General features: G+C 35.1%; 1 protein-coding gene across 2 annotated transcripts in view; it reads right to left on the bottom strand.

Moving 5' to 3' along the window:
- Positions 1-563: 563 nt before the first annotated feature.
- ccdc186 (coiled-coil domain-containing protein 186) overlaps positions 564-19,446 on the bottom strand; it is a 51,377-nt gene continuing 32,494 nt past the window's right edge. The window contains exons 14-17 of one of the 2 annotated variants that reach the window (XM_056469001.1): positions 16,045-16,092; positions 14,883-15,102; positions 5,934-6,153; positions 564-2,565 (exon numbers count right to left, since the gene is read on the bottom strand). In XM_056469001.1, coding sequence (XP_056324976.1) covers positions 2,482-2,565; positions 5,934-6,153; positions 14,883-15,102; positions 16,045-16,092 — 572 coding nt within the window. In that variant the 3' untranslated portion in view covers positions 564-2,481. The remainder of the gene's footprint in view (positions 2,566-5,933; positions 6,154-14,882; positions 15,103-16,044; positions 16,093-19,446) is intronic. The other variant, XM_056469002.1, reaches the window with a different exon arrangement.

Here is a 19,446-nt window from a genome sequence, read left to right as displayed (position 1 = left end):
TGATGCGGGTGTCTGTGGTTCTTCACTAAAATTTTAATAAAAAAAATGTAAATTTGTCATGTTTCGTCTGCTGCAAACAGCCAAATTGCTTATCACTGCAAATCTTGTCACGTAGCTTGTTGTTTGGACACGAGGTTACAATACTTTTTTCTAATTAATAAACCACCTCATATGGAACTCTGAATCCATATCTCATTTAAGAAGCTGTTACTGTCCACCAGAGGTCACATTTTGGTCGTGGACACTTTGAGAGCCTTCCTGACTGAATGAATGAAATACTCCGTTTACCACAAAGGTAACCCGGGATGCTGAAATATAACTGAGTAAAGTGGCATTGGGCAGGTTAAAGGGACCAAAACAAAGACAGACTTTCCGGCACGGAACGCACATTTTTAAAGCAGAATATCTGACTTCAGCATTGTTTTTCAGATAAACAAGAATGTTCACTTGGCATGTTTCTTAAATATCTGCAAACATATTATGCTATTTTTATGTTTAAGAAGAGTCAAAAACTTACATATACGAATTACTCTTGTATGTACAAAATGTAGAAGCGAATGACATGCGTGATCATAATATTTTCATTTAATCCGCTTTAAAGGCCATACGTATATACAGAAGACTTTAAAAACATTGGACCATTGTACAATATATCTACAAATTTATAATCACAGTTTCACTCACTATACAATCAAGCAGAGTACAAGTGACGAACCAGAGACAGAATCAACACGTGATTTTTTTTTTCTTCTTCAGTTTCAATTGGCCATTCACAAACATTCACACTTCAAGAGAGCTTTCGTCTGTTTTGAGACATTAAATAAATAATGAATGTAAAGCACACCGATAAATTATCAACAGATTCAGAGAGTCTCGATTTTTGCTAATAAGAGCTCTGTGTAAATGCTTATTTTTACTGCAAGCATTGCATCATTTCCTTCATCCTGTGTTTTCCGGAATGTCTGCAATGTGTTTGGGATTTGGGAGTGTTGAGAGCAACAGCACAGGCTCTCAATGTTGGAACGGCTGATATGACCTTGACAGGCTTATATAGCGGTATGTCAAGTTATTATAAACCCTTTATCACAGTGCACGGGTGTGATTTTACTTTCAATAGCGGCTCAAGTGGGAGGAAACCCAAGATGGCACTAAAATGATTGCGATCTACCAATCATCAAATGGCTGCCTACAAGTTCTAAAGGCGTAAATCCATCAGTGGAGTCCGATAGGGTGATTCTTCATCATGCATCGCTTCAAAAAGAGACAGAAGGGAAAAGCAAACCAGCGATGCCTTAGGCGGTCACAATTCAAAGGTTGGAATGGATTCAACTCTGTATGAAGTTGCGTACCTTATGTTACATCGCCATGAAATCGGGTGTTTTGCTGGAGTCTCTAATGGGACGCTGGCCGGGGTGATTACGACTTAGCCGAACAAACAAAAAGGGGGGTTAAAATTGCACTTTTGCCCTTAATATATACATATTATTCTTCATTTCACAGGGAAGTTATACTTTTGTATCTATTGGGAGCAAAAAAAAATGCATCCACACTAGTAAACTAATGTTTTTTTTTTTAAAAAAGAGAGACAGAACACAGAAAAATAAAAACATTTATACAAAAAAACCATAAGAAGAGGTAGAAAAGGGGGGGGAAGCAAAAATAATATTTAATTACAACTTAATCCAAAGAGAACGAGCTGATAATAAATCCACAAGCTCCCTTAAGACTAGCCCTAGATGAATTGAAAGTTCTGAGATGTAGTTATTCAGTCTGATTAATGTATTTTACTGTAGTTTTTGGCATGGCCGTTCTCGCCTAAGTGCTTAGCGAGAGATAATGCTATCCGGGTGTAGCAGAAACAGAGCAGCAGTGTGAATGAGGAATGTTGCCCACACTCCCGGGTCAGAGCTGTGTGTCTTACACGCAAGGGTCCTTTTCATTACATAATACATTCATTAATTGGCACGTTTGCAAGAGGGGGGGAAATGAGAGCGGCGAGAAGCGGCCATTAACCCACGATGCATTGAATAGCCTCTGAAAGGCTCTATAAAGAGCTGCAGAATCTGCGTTTCTCCATTAGTCCAGGACATTTTGTTCTTCAAAAGTGAGTGAGGTCACACTGATGAGAATATTCTCTCATCTACCCAACTTCAGGGTGTTGCATTTAGGACTGCAGTGCTGCTCTGAACCTGACGACCGCCACTCATCGAGGCTGCATTATGGGGGACGGAAAAGTTGGATAGTTATTGGGCACAATGTGAATAAAAGCCAATCTTGTTAATCTCTTTGCATTCCATTCAATTGTCATGTAAGCATCTCAAAGATCGCAAACTGTGCCTCCAGTGTATTTGTCAGACTGAAGTTGTCTGATGGGGAAAAAAAAAGCACAGTTTTGATTCCAAACGGAGTACATGGTTTCGTAACGGGCTCGATTGGACAGAATGTGCTGTTTACTGTAGCAGTCTTCCTCCTCCAATGATTTCACTTCCTTCCGGCTTTATCATCCGGCAGCCTTTGCTGTTTGATTAGTCGTTCAATCTCCGAACCCAACGTCTGGAGATTCTCCTGTAGCGAGAGACACAAATAAAACCGCTGTGAGGACTGATGCTATAATGCTTGTTCATACACATCTGTGCACAGCGAGCATGTAAGCTAGGATAATCATGCAATTTCAGCCTGTTTTGCTTCAAAAATGGTATGATTTCCTGTTCATCTCATGCTAAGACGCTAATCCTGCCATTGTGCTTGGAACGGAGCTCTGCGTTACCCTCGCGCTCTGTCCTCAAAACACACTTTATTAATTTCTCTGATCTCCCAGCTGATGTGCTCTCTCATAGTGGAAAGCTGCTGTCCCTGTTGTGACCTGAATGTGGCTCTAGAACCGAGAACTGGTCACTTCCACCATGGGAATTTGCCCACGCTTTTAACAGTCATCCATCAGCAACCAAATTTGCTTTTCTTCTGATAGCCATCGCCAGGAATCCAGTTACGCAGAAGCTTAGGTTAATAATTGTAATTACATCAGCGGATGCCATTGTGGAACTCGACACTAATCTCAATATATCAACACCTAGTGTGGCTATATATGGTCACACTGTTGCAAAAACAAACGTGTGCTGTGAAAGGTTGAGTTTGAAATGCATATAGAAATACCAGGATTTAATTCTTCTTTTAGGTGTTGATTAACTTTGTGCTCAGTGAGGTACTGGTACCATATCAGTTATTGCTCAAGATTTATCTATTAGGTTTTATATAGTTTATTTGATTGTTTTAGAGCTTCCAATTGAGTTGCTTAAAGAAGAAATGACTAGGAATAACCAATGGCAGAAAACAGTCAAAGTTATTGCTCTTCAAACAAGAGTGTTAATAATTATACATAAAAACAAGAATAATATATTAAGACAATATCAGTTTGCAACATCAAGCAGTATAACTCGCTGTTTTTAGCATCTAAAAATTATTGGAAGTGAATGAGACCAGAAGTCTCGAGCTAATATAATTCCAATGGCTGTTCATACATGAGGAATAAGGTCAATACTCATATCCAGTGTATTATGTTTATATCCTCTATGCCATCATGTAATGCTAATGATTGTTAAATGTAATCTTTAGCAAATGCTAAAATTAACACCAATCTTCAGTTTAATATTATGAATCATAAATTGTAAAATTTAAAATGCACTTTTATGTTTGTATTATTTACTTTAACTCAGTTCAATTCATCTTTACTTCTATGGCTCGTTTTACAATGTAGATTGTGCCAAAGCAGCTTAACAAAGATGAGGAAAAGCGAATAAAAGCCATAACAATATTTCAGATTGTGGAAAGATTCCAGCAAATCAAACAGGCGGGAGAGCAGTGGTAGAATGCTGGTGTTGTTCTAGTTCAGGGGTGCCCAAATGTTTTTTGTATGAAGGGCTAAAAAACAAATATTGAATGTTGTGGGCCGAAGATAAATATACCAAACTATTCTACATTAAAGTTGCCATAGGTAATTTCTGAATTTATTTAATAATATTTGAATAATAATATAATAATTGAATTGTATTAACTAATGCAGTTTAACTTTTTAAATTATAATTTAATGCAATAAAAACATGAACAATCACAATTATAACACAGTGGAGTTCAATGCTGAATACACTAGTCAAGCAGAATCTGCCTTTGCCTTGATTTGCTCACTAAAGTCTCTGCATTGTCCTCTATCCCTTGGGTGATTGTATGTACATTTAAACTAAATTACAGCATTTCAATTAAAACATTTAATTTCAGTTAACTTTTTTGTAGCTTAACAATAAACCAAACAAATAAAAGGTTACATGAAATTTGACATGATAATCTCTAAACCATCCCCATCAATCTCTCTCTCTTCTCAGATGGGATGGTGGGCCAAATCACGGGCCCTAGTTTGGGAGTCTCTGTTCTAGTTAAACCGCAACCAATTCTGTTTAGTTTAATGCAAATGTCTCAATTGACGTTCAGTTTAGTTAATTCAGTTTCATACAAATGCCACTGTTGAAGGTTGATCCACTGGAGGGCAGCTCCACCATTTATTCAAAATAGTGAAGAATCTTAATATTATACTGACAATAAGATGACAATACATGTTATAGCCTTGTCGATTTTTAATACTGTTCTCAACACTTATTTGAAATAATCATTGAACGTGATCAAGTAAGAATTAAAATAATAGGCATGCTATTCTCTCATGCAATGGTGTAGGGGTTAGTTTGTATGTTAGAATACCTTAAACGCATGATCATGCTGTTGCAGTATTTTTACATTTATAAATATATCAGAGCCTTTACGCCTGCATGAATTAAACCATATGGTAGACTTGGTTGTGATTAAATAATGCAATGACCTTTTTGCGGTTTCAGTGTTGTAGGTTAGTAGGTTTTGTTGCAGCAGTCAGCATTATTATTGTTTCCAGAGGCATGATTTACTACTACGCAAAGCACAAAAGTGCAATTTCAGCATGTGTGAAATGTTCCCACCAAAAGTACCAAAGATACTTTATGCACTAAATTAATTATTGCACAAAACATTTGTGAATAACAAACTCTGTCACGTTTTCTTGCATTCAAAAAATTTCCAATGGCTTTATTGTCGATCTTGGTGGAATTAAAATTACTTTTATAAGATCGCACTCAAATTCAAGTCGGTCACACAATTTTCTGCAGTGACCAAAAGCAAGCTTTCAGATTTAATGTGACTTTTGCATAAATCTATAAATGTTTGTTAGGAATGCTTCTGTCCCTCCGTCAAAAATGGCCAAAAATAACAGAAGCACATGGCCGAAAAGCCAAAACAAAGAATGCTGTGCAATAATTATTTATTATCTGATTAAATATAAAGTAATCTTGTAAGACTTTTAAAAATTAACTCTTTAACTTCAATTATACAGATTACATTATCAATATCCACAGAATAGAATAGTGATCTATTTTGAACTTTGACAGCGGCATGAACTCAATGTAGTTTTCAGTGTTCTCCACTACTCTTGTGCTTTGGTCGATGCTAGGATTGGGACAAAATATCATTATGTCGATTTATCGTGATATTTCCAGCCGCGATACATTATCGATACTCTGGCACCAAGTATAAATTTTTATCTAAATGTACAAAATATCTGAATTTATTAATCAGTCTTACACTGCAGCCATTTACTTGCTTGCTCAGCACAAGCCATTGTACTAAATGGGTTTCATAGTGCAACCTTTTTCATAGCGAATGCCATTTTCGGCTAATAATGTTCATCAACCAAAAATTCAGTGCATTTCTAATGTTTGCTGAAATGCATGACCTCATCTTTAAATGTACAGTAGCATACAAATGTCTTAAAAATGAACAGACTGGGTCTACCAACAAGAAAACTCTCATTACAATCATGGGTTCTTTAAAGAATCATTAGTGTAGCTTGTGGTTTTTACCTTTAGTGTGATGTTTTTAAGCAGGGTGTCCTCTAGCACAGCCTGGAGTTTGCGGTTGATTTCCAGCGAAAGGTCGAGAGTAAGGCCACTGTCAGCAGGGTGGGAGGTGTAGAGCGAGGCCATAATGCCTCCTCTCCGGCTCAGGTGGGCTTTGTTAAAATCGGAGGCTTCTGAAGACAGAGCTCCAGACTCTTCTCTAAGCACATAACTTTGGATAATCCTGCAAGAAATACACACATAGTTTTGAATTGCTGACTCCGTTCAAATGTGTACACATAAAAGCACACGCAGCTAGGCATGGACTGGTGTAAGATTCTTACGGTGTGATAACCTGGGATAAAAATATAATGGTTTCACAGTTATCAATGTATTGGAAGGAAGATAACGGTTGATTGTGGGATGATAACCATTTTTAAGGTATACCACGGTTTGGAAAAGTCAAGGTTTTAAAACCACCAAGTTTTTTAGGACAATGGTATCTCCAGCAAAAAAAGATATCCAAAGATGCCGTTTTAAATTGTAAAGAAATCTGTGTTTTTAAAAGGAATGAAGACAGCAGAATCAATGATTTATTTAGCCTGACATGTTACAAAGTATATTAAATGCTTCTTACAATAAAATATATTGTGTTCAAAGGGGAAAAACTTTTTGTTTTTTCACCCAGACACTTAAAAAGAATATATTTTAGCGCAGTAATCACAATACCGTGAAACCGTAATATTTTTATCCAAGGTAATAATACCGTCAGAAACATATACTGGCCCATGCCTGTACTCCAAAACAAGTTATTTTTACATTTCTGGGTTAAAAAAACAAAACAAAACACATGACCCTTTTCCCATCTAACCAAAGACTATAGAATACACAAGACATGTCACTCGTAAAGTTTTGAATGGGGAAAAAGCTCATGCCTTTACCACATAGTTTGGTGGTCAACAAACGCACTGGAATCTCAGCAAATACTTGCTTCACACACATAAGAAATGTGTCCAAATTATTGTCCAACAACAACTCAACATTGCGTATACTCATGATGTGACTATTATGAATGACCACATTGTGATACCGATGCTGAAACGATATATTGCACAGCGCTACTTATATGCAATTTTTTTTTCATTATTTAAACCTATACCAGGGGTGCCCAAACTTTTCTCATGAAGGAAAAAAAAAAATCAAACTTAATTGAGGCTAGTGGGCTGAAGGTAAATACAGTTGCCATGGGTAATTTCTTAATTTATTTATTAATGTTTAAAAATTACTAGAAAAAATTGCTTTATATTAACTAATACAGTATAATTTTTTAGCATTTTATAATGAACCTATTACAGTAAAAACAAAAACCATCTCATTTATAACATTGAGTTACACAATTTTTTTTGCATAGTCCTCTATTTGTCAACAAACTCAGATTCATTCATTCGTTCATTCATTTTCTTTTCGGCTTGGTCTCTTTATTAATCATGGATCGGCACAGCGGAATGAACCGCCAACTTATCCAGCATATGATTTATGCACCAGATGCCATCCAGCTGCAACTCAACACTGGGAAAAAACATATTTATTTACATTTAATTAAAACATTTAATTTCAGCCCGTTTATTTTGTAGCTCAGCAATAAAACAAACAAACCAACAAAAAAAAGGTTACGTCAAATTTGAAATGACGATCTCTGTTAAAGGCATTCTCCCCAACCCTCTCCATCATTCTCAGATGAGATGGTGAGCCAAATCAAAGGTTACGGTGGGCCAACTTTGGCCCACGGGCCTTACTTTGGGCACCTCTGACCTAGAGTCATAGAGCCTGTTGTCATATTTTATCCTCAGTGTGAAGAAAAAGATGACGTTATAAGTGAACTCAGTGACAGAGAAAAAGACGGCAGCCTTAAGGAGCCCATTAACTATAACCACCTCATCAACATCTCTCTCTCTCTCTCTCGATCTCCTTCAGTCTGAATGATGAATGCTTTTCACAAACAATAGATTAGGAGACTTTTCACAGCTAAATCCTAGCCTGTCTCGTAAGTTATATTTTATGTGACACTTATTTGACTGAAACGGCTTTTTATGCCATTGTCATTTTTGGACAAGGAGTTCTTTGAAAACCGAAAATCGATTTAATGGGTTTTAACTAGAAAATGAGTATAGTGGTAATCTACTAAGAGAAGATGAAGTACCAGCTTCTTGATTTTGATTTAAGACTTAGGGTCTTTGGGTTAAAGGCATTGCATAATTAATATCCAAAAGATTTTTCAATTAGTCAAACCAAAATGGAAATTGTGTAAAAACGTAGAGGTTACTTGGATTAAAATGACATTCAGAGAAATTAAAGCACACCAGAGCACAGAAAAAGAAACAGTTACACGAATATATAATATACAGTGCTCAGCATAATTGAGTACACCCCATTTTGAAAATGAATATTTTTCTCCATTTCTCAGTGAATATAGGCAATATATTTCGCCTCTGGCTTGCATGGTTCAGGATCTATAGAGCTGCGCATCGTTGGATCGTTGGACTTGCTCTTCAATATTTGGACTCTCATTAGTGATTAATAAACCACACTGAACTGAGCTCAACTGAACTGAACTTAAACACTAAAAACTGAATTACACTGTTCCTATTTACTATTTACTATGACCTTGACCTAAGGTGAATTGAATTGAATTGAATATTTTGGTGCATTTGACACCATCATAAACAGATTTATTAAACAGATATTTTTATTAAATTATTATTTTAGTCACCAAACATATTTATAAATTGAAAGATAATACAACTAAATTCAAGCAAAATATTGCAAAAAAAATTACAACCTCCAAAATTTCAACTAATTTTTTACATTTTTTTTCTTTTCTTGATTTTTCCCCTTTTTTAAATTTGTATTTAATATTTTTCTATAACATATAGATTTTGGTGTACTTTGGGCCGTTATCGTAAGTTGTTAGATAAGCTCCAGATTTGGCTTCAGTACTGACTAATCTAATGTATACGCACAAATATAATATTGTATAGCTTCCTATTAAAAATATGAATTTTAAAGAGAGATTTGTGAGGGGTGTACTTATATATGCTCAGCACTGTACATCTACATATCAATATGAAACTATAATCTATTTTATATATATATATATATATATATATATATATATATATATATATATATAAATTATAATTTCTCATTTTCTAGTTCAAATTCCAAATGCTATTTAAGATGAAACAATAGTGTGTAATTTAGCACTAAGATATTGAAACAGACATATAAAAAAAATTAAGATCTGCCAGAACCAGAAATGATATGCAAATATTTAGAGACCCTAAAAATCTTGAGTTATAAAATACTTAACTCAGCTTAAAGTGCTTCAGTTTGAACCACAGCAGTAAGTTGGAAATTTAAAGAAATTATCATCTCGGTCACTACTGTTGGCAAATTAATATAATGGAACAGAAAATGGAGAGAGAGAAAAACCCAACAACCTGAACTGTTTTTTATAAAGGATGGTGTTGTGACAAAGATTATCTTTCAGTCTCCAGGATAGAGTTCTCTCTTCAGCCACTGCTATTTGAAATCTATTTTCTCTGCAGTGACGCATGGCCCAAATAAAGGCAGAATTCGATTCTAATGGTTTCTTCAGACCATGGCTCGAGACAAAGGCATTAGAGGACATGAGGCTAAAGGTCTCCATTTGAAAGCAAAAAAAAAAAAAAAAAAAAAAGAAATGTAAGTGCTTTCTGAATTGATGAACTCTCTTTCATTTCATTGTCTGAATCTAAAACGAACACACTGAGGCATCTATTAAACAAACTTTTAAATATTTTTTTTTGTTCACCCTGATGACTCAAAATATCTTACACTTGTTATTGATCAGAGTGACAGGAAACAAACACAATTCACACACAAAGTTTCTGTGATATCTTGATTCTACAAAAAGATGAACACATACACTCATCGGCCACTTTATTAAAAACACCTTGCTAGGAGCAGTTTGGATCCCATTTACTTTAAGAACTGCCTTAATTGTTCATTTATTTATTTAGTTAGTTTCTCCGATTTAACAAGGTGCTGGAACATTTCTCTGAGATTCTGATTCATGTTCACATGATAGCATCACAAGACCTGCACATTCATGATGAAAATCTAGTGTCTACCACATCCCATGGTGCTCTCTTGGATTGGAATCCAGTGACTGTGGAGGCCAAGGGAATATGGGGAACTCAGAAGCATTACACAAACTAGTACGCAATTATTTGAGCTTTTTGAGATACACTCAAGAAATTATGTTTGTTGTTTACTCAAACTACTTATGTAAAATAAGCTGAAACACAATTCTTGAGGTTTTCTTGAGGACAACTTCATTATTTTATGCTCAATCAACTTACATCTGTAAAAACTAATTTGTTAACTTAATTCCTTCATGTTTTCCATGCACAAATCAATTGTGTGGGACCCAGCATTTTTTACAGTGCAGCATGTTAATATTTGACTAAAGGGTACACAGTGGTCATAATGGACATTTTCAGCAAAATTATTCAGGAAGGCTGTGGTGTTTGAAGGTAGTTCAGTTGATCCTATGGAGTATAACGTGTGCCAAAAATACATACCACCACACTGGAAAAAAAATAATAAATGAAAAAAAAAAAAGATTAGTTTTCTTTATTTAAAATAAGTGAGTAAACCTGTTGTTTTTAAAACTATTCGTTGACTTTATCTAAAAAGCGAGTAAACAACTTGCCTTAAAAAATTAAGTAAATAAAAATGCAGAAGGACTTTTATTTTGCAGTAAACTGTGTCAAGCACTTCCAGTGAACTGTATGCCGTTACAAAATTGGCACATTTAAGGTCTGTTTTCTTTTAAAATTCTCCACTGTTTGATTGATATACGCTTTAAAGTGGGTCTCAGATTGTACAAAAAGCACTGAATTAAATTACATTTTCCCACGCCATGTCTTTACAAACATTTATTTTACTCCAGTATTTTCAATGGTGTTTCTGTGCTAGCCTGCTGATCCTGATGGCACGTGACGTTACTGACTCGTTTCAAAGCCTTAAGACTTTTGTTCATCTTTGGAATGCAAATTCAGATATTTTAGATGAAATCTGAGAGCTCTCTCATCCTTCATTTAAAGCAGTGGTTCCAACTTGTTCAAAGTACCAAAATACCACACACACAAAATTTTTAAAAAGCCTCAAACAGGCCATATTTCTTCAGTTTTTCAATATTACCAAGCTACAAGAAAACCTAAACATAATGATTTAACAGTTTCTTCTCTTCAGTGTCAATATAGGGCACATTTCCACTAGAGTTTTATTCCTTGGATACCTGTACTTTGTTTCAAACAGAGGAAGTCACCCGTGGACATCTGAGGTATACATCAGTGCAGTGATTGTAAATGTATTAAATAAAGTTGTTATTTTGTATTATGTGTGCACAAAAGTATTCTCGTAGCTTCACGATACTCTGATTGAACTACTGTGGCATATGGACTGTTTTTGTCTTTTGGTACCTTTCTGGAGCCAGGACCATTGCGGTCTATAGAAAATCAGAGAGCTCTCAGATTTCATCCAAAAACTTTTGAATTGTATTCTGAAGATGAACGAGGGGGCTTTTTGAAACAACACAAAGGTATGTAATTGTTGACAGAATTTCCATTTATAGGTGAACTATCCCTTTAAGTTGCCGGTGAGTGTATATATGTTCATATAAACACACAAAAGAAAGAGAAATAAAAATGATGAACTTACCTTTCACTAATATGGGATCCAAATGGATCCCAGCTCCATAATGGTAGGATTTAACAAAAACAACAAAATGAACAAAATGAAATGAGAGTAAATTAAAGTCCATGCACACTCAGATGAAAATGCCTTCAAATTATTCTAAATTGCACCATTTTCTGGTGCAAGTCACACCACAGTTTGGTGGTCTGACATTTTTATAATTTTATTATCAAAGACAGTGGAGAATTAAGAGTAAAGAAAGGAAAAGAGAGGCGAGGATGTGACCCAAAACGTGTAACAGCAAAACAGCTGTACTACACACTGTGCCATAGCTCTGACACCATTTTGACTTTGATTTGCAGACCTATTTGTATAAAATAGATCACAGTTTTAGCTTAAGCACAGTGGCATGGCCTAATTCTCACAGCCTAGAGGCTGAAAGAGCGAAAGACATACAGCGGGAACACCAGGAGAGAGCAGGAAAAACCGACACAACTGACTAGGGGAAATAAAGACAAGAGAGTTTGGCTGTCTACTCTTGTCAGCTCTATAGAATGTGACAAATATGTGTGTTTTATGGGAACTGTGACTTTGTAGCACTACAACTCAACTGTAAAGATGAAAGCTCACATCCACGATCATACCAAAGATAAATCTAGACAGCATATTCCCATTTCAATAAAGATGCAATAGTCTGATCAGATATGAAAATATGAATCACAAAATACCCTGCCTTTCTAGCCAGAGTCCAGCATATCAAACTATATAATTTCATTTTTTGAAAATATGTCTAAGCCAGTCTTACATATTTCCTGTGCAAAACCTGTCACAATGTTGATTTGAAGTAAACCTGACAATGTTTCCATGATTTTTTTTTTTTAATGTTCCAATGATATTTTATCCCTTCAACATTTCTGATGTCCTCAGGGATGCCATGACAATCCGAGGGTTCAGAGTCTGGACATTCAATTATTTTTTTTCTCCACACATTTCATCATCCACTAGACACAATTCTCAAAGTAATAGCATACCTCTCTACATCAAACCATACAATTTGTTCATGCTAAACTTTAAAGGATTAGCTCACCCTAAAATAACGTTTCTGTCATCATTTACTGACCATCATGACGTTACAAACCCATAAGAAATTGGTCTACCTTCAATACCCAAATAAATTCTGTCCCTTCAAAGAATGCCAATTCACCCCAAACTCAGAAAATTTCAAATCATTAAGAAAAGATTTTAAAAATAAAACCATTTGAACTGAACTGAATAAATGTTCTCAGAAGTGTAATGATAAGTTTATAAACAGATAAACAGATTTAATTTATGCTTTAATCCAAATGAAACATTATCAATTCAAATTTTATGACAGAAGTATGCTTGCTTGATGCATGAAATACAATTAGATACATTTTTTTGTTTGTAATTTGTATGTAATGAGGTTTTTCTTGGGTGTCAAGCACAAAATTAAGTTTCACTGATCAATGATTGTATATAAATAAATGGCACAATTAAATCTGTTCATCATTAAATGATCACATCTCTTTTAAAAGTCTTGAATTAATCTACTTGATTAATGTGAATTACTTTTTAAATCTCTTTATGAATGTTTTGAAGTGTCAGAGGAATGGTAATGTTTTTTTTTTTCTTTTGAGATATATTAAAAATATCTTCATTTGTGTTTTAAAGATGAACAAAAGACTTATCAGTTTGGAATATTACAAAAAGAACACGATGAGACAATTTTATTTCATAGGATGAACTAACCTTTTAATCTTTAAGGTTAGAGGTGTGTTCAAATTTAGCAAGCCCCACAAAATATAGTAATAATTTATGCACCACTTCCAGAAACATTAATCACATGCAAATCCACTGGCACTTGGTATCAATTCCAGAACATCAGAGATTTCCTCCAAGCGTCCTTGATGAAATAGAGTATACTCTGTTTTTATCTCTTTTGAGATATATGGAAATCCTAAGCTAGGTGTAGTCATGCTGTTAAATCAAAGGATCGTTATTAAATCAAGCTCGGTTTTATGCTGTAATCAATTTCCACTGAGCCTTGAATGATATAATGGCGTGATGTATCCTTCCAGTGTGTCAAAGAATCACTTGAATAGCAACAGACGATAAACACTGGGAAACGTTCCACTGCTTAGCCAATCTGAAAGCTCAGCTGCATGTAATGGCTAAAGATCAGCTAAGGAGGCTAAATTAAGCCTGACCTCAATGGGATGTGTCGTTGATTAGAAGTAATGAATGTGGGCTAGTGCAGGTGGACCAATTCAAGGCCTATCATTACTCAAAAGTGATGGGAAAGAGACAGAAATGGCAGAAGTGGTAGCGGCAACCCAGCCTTTTGCAGCATGTTCAATTATTAATCTCATTCAAAGACTGATCACGAAAAACAAAGTGCTCTCTAATCCTTTTCACTTTGTTTTGCAAAAAGAGGCTTTCTTCTGGGGTCGAAATGTGCACCAGAGGCCTGATTCCTCATGTACGGAGGTGCGTATGAATATGTATCAGGGATCATTAGCAACCTCTGTGACGCATCACCGCAAGAACTGATAGCTATAAATATCACTGCCAAGACCTCTCTGTCAGAAGCACAGTTCAGCTCTCTGTGCGTGTGTGTGAAAGAAAAAGATGAATGTCTGCCAGATTCCCTATTGTAATGAAAGTAAGACATGCAAGATACAAGCCTAGGTCAGGAAAAACTAGACAAATAAATAAAGGAAAAAACCCAGCAAAACAAAAATAAAGAGAAAGAGAGGACGCAAGAGAGAGAGAGAGAGAGAGAGAGAGAGAGACAATGGCCAGCAAAATTCTAGCAGGCGGAAAGGAGAGTTGCCAATGCTAAAATCTTCACTTTGTGGCACTGACAAATATCTGGACACACAAATCTGTCTGAAAACATAAAATAGCCAAACTTATGTTTTATACTGGGCTTATTTTAGTCATTTATGTGAGGTTAAATTAATTCTGTATTTATTTAAAACAAATGCCACATGTTTTGATATCTCATAAGCATTTATTAGTGCAGATTACGCGTCCAAATGTTTTCTGGGGCCACTGCATCCTTCTACATTATTAATTTTCCATTAAACTCTAGGTGCCCTTTATCAAAGCTTGAACTTGAACTTCACCCAGGCAAAGCCAGTCTCATTTGTAAATGTCAAATTAAGCTGTACGTTTTTTTTTCTCCATCATTTTTTGGCTCTCACTCACTTTGTTTTTTTCCTGATCTCCTCCACCAGCTGCTTGATGTGGTCCTCCATGAATTCAATCTTCTCATTTTTCCTCGCATGCGCTTTCTGTAGTCTAACAATACGCTCCACCAACACAGCTTTGTCCACCTCTGGGAAGCTGTCCACCACTACCACCGAAGAACTGGACTGATTCTCTGGAGAACGATCGTCCATACTGCTGCCCCGTGCATTCAGAGAGCCTGAAAGTGAGAGATTCAAAACACTATATTCACACTATAAAAGTAATATCACAAAACAGAAGGGTCTGGGTTAAATATTCTGGGTTTGATTTAAGTTAGGATTTATGCAACAAGTGCTGCTAATCATTTTGGGAAAAGAAAATTCAACAAAAAAACACTGCAGGTTACAGTAACACGCTAACAGGAAAGTAAACCAGGTCAGAATTCCACAGGGTTTCAAAGCAAAAATATGAAGATCAGTTTTTTGTGATTTATTTAGTAAAACTTGACAGTACTTTAACTTGTCTTAAAGTAGAACAAAGACTCTGCGTGAATATCAGAAATGCCTATCCATAAAATACCATTGTAACGGCTTTATTATACTGGTATTTTTGCATGCAAGCCTTTTGCCAAATATGTATGCAAATATGTATGCATGTACTGTATGTATGAATGTACATATATAGCAGGTAAAATAAGTATTATCATATTTCTAAATGTGCTGTTGACTTTTTTTTTTTTACCAGATGTCAGTAACAATCAAATTAATTAATACATACAAAGAAAACAAAACTAATTTAATTTAGTTATAAAATAAATGACAAAGGGAAGAAGTACTAAACACATGAAGAAAGAGAGGTGTAAAAGGCATGGAAAGCCCAGACAGCAACTGAAATTGCTCAGTAAATAAAAAGCAACCCTGCCCTTTATCAGTGATGAATATTAGTCCCATCATTATCAGGCGGAGAAAGATGAAACCAGGATGGAAATTTCAGTAAGACAATGATCAAAAACTCTCAACTGTTTTAAGAAAAAGAAAATAAAGCTGCTAGAATGGCCCAGCCAATCACCTGACTTGAATCCAATAGAAAATAAATACTGAAGATCAGAGTGTGTAGAAGAGACCCACAGAACCATCATGGCTTTTAGACTGTGTTGAAATATGGGGAAAAATATTCACACCTGTGAAATTCATGTGATTCCATTCTCCATACAAGAGGTGTCTTGAAGCTGTCATTACCAAAAAAGCCTTTTATACAAAGTAGTAAATACATTTCAGTAGTTCAGTATTTTCTCCTTGTGCTATTCCATTCTTATTACACATAAAAACTCTTACTAAAATTTGGGTTAGCTTCATGTCAACAGCTCATTAGAGATACTGTACATTTACCAGGTAAATTCACGATTTTACCCGCTATATATACATATCAAATTAAACAGTGATTTTATATACATTTATAAAATATGTGTAAACTGTCTTTTTGACTTATAACTTTTGTAAATATTCATTCATTTATTTTATTTTCGAATTAGTCCCTTTATTAATCTGGGGTTGCCTCAGCGGAATGAACCGCCAACATATCCAGCATATGTTTTACGCAGCGGATGCCCTTTCAGCCGCAACCATCGCTGGGAAACATCCGTACACTCATTCACACACATACACTACAGACAATTTTAGCTTACCCAATTTACCAATACCACATGTCTTTGGACTTTTGTATCAGTACAGTTACTCTTAACTTTCATTTAATATGTTTGCTGGGTAAATAAAATCTATTTTTATACATACTTATAAATAAACATGTCTAACGTATACAATAACTTTTGTGAATGAAATGTCAAAATATGAGTGTATATGTTTATTACACTTAACTGATTAAAATGTCTTACTAACAAATGGGTAAATGTTCTTTGTCATTCAGTGTAATTAAATTCATACTTTCATGTCAAAATAAAACATCTTTGAAATACCTATATATTGGTTTTGTGGTCTCACCAAGGGCTGCACTTATATGATTAGCAATACAGTACAGCTCAAAACATAATTTTTATACTTTACTTTTCTACAATACAATACAATATAATATAAATGGAGTATCATAATACCTTACATAACCTGCCTATTCATGGTCAGCCTTTTCAAGAGTACAATGCTTTAAAAGACCCCATTTCACATGTTCATTATGCATTTTAATGAGTTATCTTTAAATGTGCATGCATTGAAAAGGCAAGTGCTATAATAACACATAAAAACTCTGCTTACAACTATTTCCGAAAAGATATAATAAACAACCAAGTGTGTTTAATTAAGCAACGGCACATGAGCAATAGGTCTAAAAGTCAAGCATTATATCAAACTTATATAAAGCATTATACAAACACTGCTATAAAACATTACCTTTATTAATTACATTTTTAATTCGCAATTATAAAAAGGAGAAAAAAAAAATAACTTTTCATCATCGATTCTCAAATAGCAGGTCAGACAAAGAAAGCCAAAAAAACAGGCTGCAGATGTCCTCATGTAAACAGCCTAATAAATAGTGCTTACTTAATGAAACTTTTCTTACTTACAACTGTGTATATCCAAGTATAGACAAATAAATCTGCTTTTAAATGGGGTGAGAATGCTTTGTATACTGATGTTGGAGGCCAAACAACCAAAGCTTACTATAAAAAATGACTTTTGCTGCTTGTTCAAAGTACTTATTTAAAACGAGTTGAAACAACACAATCCTTAAGGTTTAATCCTTTAGTTTTATGTCAACCCACTTAAATTTTTAAAAACGATTGAGCTAACTTTATTAATTTGTGGAGGAATTGTGTGGAACGCAGCATTTTTTACAATGTATTGTATTCTATAATGCATATTATACAGTACTCGTCTAATACAAGGGCATGGGTGATTCTAGAATTGCAGGTTCATTTTGGATCTCCAAGATAAACCGCCTATTATTATTCAAAAACAATAAACAAAAAGTTATCTATAAAAATAATATCTGTATATGTATTTATGGAAATTTGGTCTTAAAAATATTAACTTAAAGACTCCCACTATACCTACTTTTGATGGTCTCTACATCCTCAATCACATAATTCTATTATCATGTGATATTTACATCTAATTTTCATTTTTTTTGTTTGTTTACTCTACTAAGTTAAATAAACATTAGCATGAAACATTTATTTTTTGTATTATTTGTAATTTCTCTAATAAAAACAACATTTTGTGTTCAGATTGCATGTTTTTAAGTAGTCCTGTCACAGATGTTTTCACACTGCATGACAATCTGGGGTAGCATTCTGTCGTTGCTGTGTTTACACTGCAAGATGGATTGGCGACAGGGGGTTTCACACTGCATGACTTTACTACAAGAAGAACTGCAGACAACATTATTCAAAACTACGTCAGACAACCAAACACACGTGAGAAGTGATATGGAAAAAATGTGAAGTCACGTAGTTTATCTTGTAGTATGTACTTATTTTACATACTACATTAGTATGTAAATTAGTATGAATTAGCAATTTCTCCTCAACTTTTTTTCAATCTGGTTGTGGTATTGCTCAGATGATACGTCAAACAGACACAGGTGCTCCTGGCAAATTTACTCTAGTTTTTCCCTCCATTTCTTGGGTCCAAATATACTGGAAAGATGCCCTTTTAACTTCTCCCCCATCCTCCCGCCTGCCTTCAGATACCCACACTAGTGGATTCTGCTCTCTCATTGGCTGTAGGTAATCGCCAATGTTATTTTCAATCAGAACACATTTCACACGGCATGATTTGAATCGCAGACAGGTCCAGATATTTAGCATGCCAAATATATGACAGGTGTTGGCAACTCATCTGCGATTCTCTCAAATTCTCCCACGTGAATGAGCACCGATTTGCCTTCGATTTCAGGCCCCAGTCTGTGATTTCTCAAAACCTGTCAGTGGTCAAAATCGGTGCTAAAATCATGCAGTCTGAACTCTGCATAAAGAGCACTGATAGAAAAAGCATATGACTTTCTCCAAACATTTTCACTTCTTCTGGCAGAAAACTCTCCTTTACTCTCCTGTAAGTGTGCAGTTTTAGTGAATTTCTCATTCACTTTTTAAAAACAATTATATGATAACAAAATATATAACATTTTATTTTAGACATGCAATGTTAAGCATCTTAAGCTAAAGCACAAAATGGTGAAAAATGTCAACTCTATTAGGGGTAGCAGTGGACTAATGGTTAAAAAGTTGGACTTGTTGTTTGGAGTAAATAACCAGCGCTCTCAATACCACAGGCTGAGGTGTTGCCCTTAAACAAGGCATTAAACCTCCAATTCCGGGTGTGTGTTCATAGGTATGAGTTGCTTTGAATAAAATCATCTGCTAAATGTAGTGATTTGAAAAAGTTTAATGGCTCGTTTCCACTGAGTGGTATGGTTGGTGCGCTTTTATGGTCATTTCTACTGTCAAAAGGTACCAAAAAGCGAACTGTACTGTACCATTTTTGGGTACTCTTTCCAAAGGGTACCTAGCACGACAAAAGGCTACCAAAAGGCGGAGCTAGACGTGCAGCTGAACACTATTGGTTTAAAG

The sequence above is a fragment of the Danio aesculapii genome, chromosome 12, assembly GCF_903798145.1.
Source record: "Danio aesculapii chromosome 12, fDanAes4.1, whole genome shotgun sequence".
NCBI lineage: Eukaryota > Metazoa > Chordata > Actinopteri > Cypriniformes > Danionidae > Danio > Danio aesculapii.
Note: the sequence above shows the minus strand (reverse complement) of the source record. Positions and strands in the feature narration are given on the sequence as shown.